The sequence below is a fragment of the Nelumbo nucifera genome, chromosome 1 (assembly GCF_055504915.1).
Source record: "Nelumbo nucifera cultivar China Antique chromosome 1, China Antique-T2T, whole genome shotgun sequence".
NCBI classification, from domain to species: Eukaryota; Viridiplantae; Streptophyta; class Magnoliopsida; order Proteales; family Nelumbonaceae; genus Nelumbo; species Nelumbo nucifera.
Genome location: NC_142649.1, coordinates 85174423 through 85181585, shown reverse-complemented (window position 1 = coordinate 85181585; position 7163 = coordinate 85174423). Strand labels below are relative to the sequence as shown.

The 7163-nt window shown below is 36.6% G+C and overlaps 1 protein-coding gene across 1 annotated transcript; it reads right to left on the bottom strand.

The window, feature by feature from the left end:
* Positions 1-5251, bottom strand: LOC104599493 (U4/U6.U5 small nuclear ribonucleoprotein). The gene is made up of 3 exons (XM_010262055.3): positions 5078-5251; positions 2048-2134; positions 1-893 (listed from the first exon to the last, which is right to left on the bottom strand). Exon 3 carries the CDS (start codon positions 890-892, stop codon positions 176-178), a length of 717 nt encoding a protein of 238 aa, XP_010260357.1. The 5' UTR covers position 893; positions 2048-2134; positions 5078-5251; the 3' UTR covers positions 1-175.
* Between the last annotated feature and the right edge of the window lie 1912 nt (positions 5252-7163).

Sequence of the window (7163 nt, the reverse complement as noted above, 5' to 3'; positions counted from 1 at the left end):
TTGTGAAGGGAAAAATATGATTCATAACTTCACTTGGGTAAATCAACTTCTAAAGAAATACGTTTAGCTCAACTTCACACAAATCAGATGTTAACTACAATCTCTCAAGTAGCCAATACAATCATTTCAATGGGGCAAACCCAGCATGCTCCGTCCACCCTTTAAGAAAAACAATCTACCGATTACACTCTGATGGCAGCGGCCGATTGAAACCTCCTCTCCTATTCATATATTGTCTTGGCTGCCGTTTTGTCACAGCCCTAACTCCACTTAAATCAGCACCAGGGACTGGCTTTCCTTTCGTAGAATCAAACCCCATTGGAATCCCCAACTTCTTCATCAGCTCTATCTCATCAGAATCAATTTCTGCATCACCGGCAGTAATCAGAGGAGCCTCCGATGAATCATGCTGCTTAAGCTGCTGCTCCCTTGCGATGCCATCAACAAACTCAGATACTGCAGCAGCTCGTTGCTGGTCCTTGTCATCTTCATCTCTGTGGCGATGGTGCTTGTGACGTGAGTCTGGCAGTGGGGAGTGGAGGTGGTGACGTGATCGGTCGACGGAGCGAGAGCGAGAACGAGAACGAGACGGGGAATGAGATCTGGACCGAGTCCGGGAACGGGTATGCCGTGATCGGGTATGTTCAGGTGTGTTGGATCTTCTATGGTCACGGTCTCGATCCTTGGCATGGTCACGTTCACGATTGCGATCCTTGGCACGGTCATGGTCACGATCTTCCTTATCTCTTCTTTTGTCTTTGTCTCTGTTTCTATTCCGGTCCCTATCCCGGTCACGGTCCTTGGAACGGTCATGGCCATGGTCTTCTCTATCTCTTCTTCTGTCTTTGTCTCTGTCTCTATCCCGGTCCCTCTCTCGCTCTTTCTTCACCATTCTGTTTTGTTCAGTTAACAAAAAGGGGATTTTATTAGCAAATATAGGATGTGTTCACAACAATATGGGTGATTTTGTTTTTCAGAACATAAACAATTGGCGCATTAGAAAAATCACATTATTTTGCTGATATGTCAGTTGTTTACTGTTGAAAAGCAAAATCATACGTATTGGCAAAAACCCCCTTAGTCTCTCCTGATATGCCAACTAGTTGTTTTGGAAACTCACGTATCCCATAATCTGGCAAATTTTCATGTGTTTATTTTATAATGATTATAATATTATACTGTTTCGACATAAAATGTCGACAGGTAATTCATAACTAATCATGAATTTTTTGATAGCATTTAAACTAATCATAAATCTCAACATTCACTGATATCTGCTCTCCTGTGAGAACAAGATGTGAATCTTAAACAAGGAATCGTAAAATTTCTATATTGATTATGGGATATAAACAAATTTCAAGTAGCAACCATGTTGGACTGGAACCTCTCAAGCAGAAGGATCAATTTATATGAATTAAAAAGAAAAATATAGATGAAAACAAACAAAAGCAACATAAATTTTCTGCACAGGACTAAATACATGGAGTAACATAGCTTAACAGGACTACTTATCAAAAAACAAAACGAAGGTTTTTAAAAGGCTAAATAGAAAACCCACCGAGAATCAAGGGGATAAAAATGAGAACAAATCCAAGAGATAGCCAAAATCAAGGTTTTTAAAAGGCTAAAGGTGGAGGCAAGGCAGTTGGGACTTGGAGGCATAGGCCTCAAGGTGCTTTGAGGTGTAAGCCTGAAAAAATAAAAATTATTATGGTATTTCCATAAAAAATGAAGACATGGGGAAAACATGTGATTAAATTTCTACGCAATCCTATATTGCTTATTTGGTAGACTAATGATCCAGCTACCAACAGTTGCAGATTCAAGACCTATCATGATTGTTTCTCTAACATATAACATACCATATTCAGAGTAACAAGCATAAACAAATATCTATTAGAACAAAAAAGAAATAATTACAAGCCACAGAATAAGTCCCAAAATTTTTGGCTTCATGAAAAGTATGTTAACAACCCAAATTAGCTTCTTTTATTCAAGCAAAAACCAAAGAAATTCACACAATCAACTTCGATAAGAAAAAACTTACTATTCTTGGGGATAAGCTTGGATGACTGAACTTCGGAAATCCTAAAGCCCTTTGCACTTTTCGATAACAGAAAACCAGAAGTCCAACCTGTAGACATCACACAAGAAATTTAAGCAAATTAAAATTTATAATAAAAGTGAATAGGGCATATTCTGTTGAGGGCATAGAGCCTCCAATTATTTCTATTCCTTTCAATAGAACTCCATGCATCAAAATAATAGATCCGTCATATATAATTCATTCTTCGTTTGCTTGATTTTTGAGATAGGCCACACCACTACACATTGAACCATACAATTTTGTAATACAAGAATCAGAAATTTGAAAATAAAACTTCAATGTACCTCACAACTGGTTGAAGTACCCAAACCCCATCTCAAAAAACCACAAACAATATTATTTTACTAGAGATGACATTTACCTAATCTCATTTTGCTTCCTAAAAGCTTTTAGAGAAGTTTTTGTCACTGCAATTTATATGAAGTCTCTCCATTTATTAGGAATTGAGTTGGGAATTTTTTTCATACTTACCTGTGTGGTGAAGCAGATTGCAAGGGGAGTTCTCTGTGTCATTTAAAATTTCTGACTTGTTATTCTCTCCAAAGCCTATATATTTCCAAACGTTTTCCCTTTTTATCTCTTCCTAATCCCATAATCTCTAACTTATGATCTCTCTTGACAACAAAGCATTCTTATGCCCAGAGATCAATCCATTCAAGGATTTTCCAGCGAAGCTTTTTTTTTTTTTTGAGAAAAGGACTATAACTAGGCGAAGAAAAATGTACAAAAGGGTATTTAAAAGTGTTTTGTTAGTGCGCCTGCAGATGGAATACAGTGGGACTTGTTGAGGGGAGTTTCCACAAATTAATGATCTTCACCAAGTACCAAGATGCTAATGGAAGTGGCTTCTGGATCTTGAGACTTTTCATTTTGGTTCAGACATTGGACGCAATGGGGAAGAAATTTCTTAGCATATGTTTCAGCTACCATGTCAGTATTTAAGTAATGTGTAAATACATAATTCCTTCATTTGCTCTGTGTTTTTTCCTATTTCTTACATACCACCCCAAGTGTTGGGTGAAAAAGTAGGGGAGACCATAGCTGTTTGTATACTGGTTTGAGAAAAGCTATGATTAAGGAGAATTTAACTCCTTATGGCTTGAAGGAAATTCCATCTTCTGCTTCCATAATCAAGTTCCATTAAGATGGGGTACATACATATATATTTTTTTTCATTTTTACTGCCTATGTTAAAAAAATAAAAAGTGGAACAACAAATAACCTCATGGACACCATTGCTAAGCAATACACAAAGCCATGTAATAGGTATGGGATGACCCATTTGGAGCAGAGGGTGATAGTTTTCTCAGTAAGACAATAGTTGAAATGTTCACCCTTGGAAATTGATGGGTTTGGTTTCTGAAACATGTTGGTTCAATAGTTCAATTGCATAAAAACTCACTTAACTAGATTATGCCTTATAGCGTATAGCCTAAACCAGTGTTTTAAAATGTGGAGGCGTGACGCGAGGCGTTCGACTACCTAGAGACGTGAGGCGTAATTCAGAACGCAAGAGGCGTAAGCCTCCCGAACACAAGGAGGCGTAAGCCTCCTTAAGAGGAGGGGGGTTATGAGGAGGATGAAAAGGAACGGGAATCTCATTTTTTCTTTATTTTTAATAAAAATCTTTTATATTAAGAAGAATAAAGATGCATAACAGTAATTCAAAGGGGGGTCTTGTCGATTGGGCTGCATCGGAAAAGGGGCGGGGGGGTCTGGGGGGTGAAGCCCCCCAGCCGAAGGGACAGGGGGCAAACCATTTTCTTTCCCCTTATCTTTTCTTCCTTTCCCTTACTTTTCTTTTCTTTCCTTTTCTCTTTTTTTCTTATCTTTCCTTTCCTTTTCTTTCCCTTTCTTTTCTTTTCCTTTCCTTTCCTTTCCTTTTTTTCTTTTTTCTTTTTTTTTTCTGTATTTTCATATCAGATGTGCATGAGGTGCAAGAGGCGTACACCTCTAGCATGCCTCATGAGAAAAGCGCAAGAGGCGTACGCCTCTTGCACCTGAGGCGGGCGTTTTGGGAGCGCCTCGCCTGGAGGCGTGCCTCCAGGCATATGCCTCCCATGCCTTTTAAACCACTGGCCTAAACATATGAACTTGCGTGGAAGTTCTATGGACCATTATTGTAAGAGCTAATTTTATGGTAAATTAAAGTAAGAGTTATTTGGGTGGTTTTCTCACGTACAACGCTTGTGCATTTTTACTAGTAATTTAAAATACAATAAAATTATTGAATAAATTTCCAAAAAATAAAGGAAGAATCAGAACAAGGAGTGCTATGGAACACAAGTATGATACAATTACACAACATAATCAATTAATAAACTAATACTGATTAGAAAGAGCAAAAAAAAAAAAAAAAAGAAGAAGAAGAAGATATAACCTTATCAACCATCAGTCCATCACTTGATTCACAAATCACTTCTCACTATTTTACCGTTTTCATGAATTGCAAAACATATATAGTGTTGGTTACCAAAAAAAAGACATACACGGTGTCTAACTCATTGTCGACAAAAGTATGAAGCAACCAAAGAAATTAGCAATATGATTCTATAGCACTTAATAGCAAACAATGTTATACAATTAACAGGTTTAAAGAAAAAAAAAACAGTAAACAACAAGGATTTTGAGGTATCAACCAGTAACCAGTGAGCAGTAAGTACTAATATTTTATGTTTAACAAACATATTTTCATTTTTGCAGGTAAATAAGAAGCTTCTTTCTTATCGGAAAGAAAAAAAAAAAAAATGAAAACAGTGAGAGGAGAAAAGAGGCGGAACTCCCTGTTGCCCTCTGGGATAAATCAATGAAGATTAACAGAAAAAGAAAGCAGGACACCCCCTGTTTTTTCAGGCAGAAAAAAACGAAAAAGGGGCCAACGTCCTTATTTTTTCTTTCAAGCACAGAGAAGAAACCGCCAAATTTTCAACATAAACTTAGAAAAAAGAAGAAAAAAAAAAGTAAATGTACCTGTGCAAATCCGACTTGGAGAGCTGTGGATCGAACCTTAAGCTCCAATCTATTCTGCTGAAGCTGAACCCCCGTGAACTTTCATTTCTCTCTTCTTTGTCGACGGGAAAGAGAAGAACCCTAAAAGGGGACCCGGAAGTGGACTTTTTTTGTGTGGGAAGAGGAAGAAGAATCATATTGTCCGGATCAACCCGACAGATATAAGCTGACCCGACTCTATCTCACGTTCACTCGTTCAGTATCAGATTAATCAGTGATGAAAAAAACCAAGATTTTTAAAACCGATTCGGAGAACGAACCGGTCAGAGGTCCGGTTCCCGGGTCAAACGGTCGGCCCGTTCTGATAAAAAAATAAAAAAATAAAAAAATATTAAGAACGATCAAAACCATTCGAAAGGTTAACTGCCTGGGTCAGAAGTTTTCTGACCAAAATTAACGGTTTTTTGAGCAAAATCTGGTTTTGGGGAAAAACGAAACGGTCACTTGACCGGTTCCCAATTTTTCCAGTCCGATCGTCTGGTCCAGTTCGGTTTTGAAAACCATGTGAAAAATGACTTGAAAATATATCTATTCATGGGCTGGGTAACCCACGGATTGGCTCGGAATCACCCGTTTTTAATTGGGCTTGAACAAAGTTTTGAGCTCAACTCAAACTCAAATTTAGCCCAATAATATTAGATATAATATAAGCATATTATTATTATTATTATTAAAATTAGTAATGAAAAAGTTATATATATTATAATATATAATGTAATATATTATTAATAGTATAATTAATATAATATAAAATATCTGTCCAAATTGGGCTCGGAGTCGACCTGGTAATTTTTTATTTATAAAAAGGCAAAGCTTGGCCCAAACCTGATTCGACCCATGAACAGATCTACTTGAAAATTAAAATAAAATCGTTTTTCCTTCCACATAATGGGTTATCATTCAGCATTCTGAGTCAAACAATGGGTCAAAAGCATTGCATTTGACAATGATGCCAAAAAAGACATAATACTGAAAAAATTATAATCAATCAAATGACATCATAAAAAGGGTAATCAATCAAGTGGATTTTCATCAAAATTCACGGGATTTTTGATTGGTCAAAGACTCTTCAGTATCATGTCTTTTCCGCACCATAGATTTTTTACCTCCCATTTATAAATGAAATTGGCTTCAATGCTTAGACCATTCGTACAACCATTTTGCAATCGTGCATTGGAAATATTTTGTACTTATATGTTTTTGCAATCGTGCAAGGGACTGTATGAACAGTGTGAGCATGGTTTTGTGAGGATCAAATTTGATTTCCTTATAAATAGGCCTACGCCTAGGTCTATTTTCATTTTGAGATCCGATTTAGGGTTACGATTGATTTATACTTACATGGACATCCTTATGTTTAAGTAGGGGGCACTAGCAGGAATAGATGAAGGGTTGAAGTTAGGTGAAGTGTATTAGGGATTGGGTTATTCTTTTCTTTTCGTCAAAGACTTCTTTATTTTTGAGAAACTCTTGAATGGAAATATCATTTTCAGAGCGATTGGAATGGCTAGTCTCTTTGGGGAATCCCATTTTACTAGGGATGGGAATGGGAATCCCATTTTGACCAGCCAAATGGTTGGAACCAAAATGGGCAATTTTGACTCTAGGCACCTATTATGTAGAACCAAAAGTGTCTAAAATTATGATTTAAGAACTAAACAAAAGTGTCTAAAATTGTCATTTTATTTTTATATGGGCTATGTAGGATAGTTGAAGAGAGGGCAAGAGATATTACATGTTTATTATTAAATTATAAAGCTAAAGACTTATATAAGTATTAATTCAATCTTTTTCTTTCCTTCTTGTTAATTGTCTTATATTTAGTAGGGTTGATCATTTTTGTAGGGGTCTAAACCCTAAAATTCAATGTTGTGAGACTCGAACCGGACAAAAAAATTGGAAATGCTCCATGGGTCACAATATTACTTGTTAGTTAGATGATTAGCCCGTTGAACTCATGAAGACCATCATTTAAGCAGGACCTAAAATGTCTACCGATTCCTAGTTTCATGATGAAAGTTGTATAGTTAAAAGAACCAGATATTGG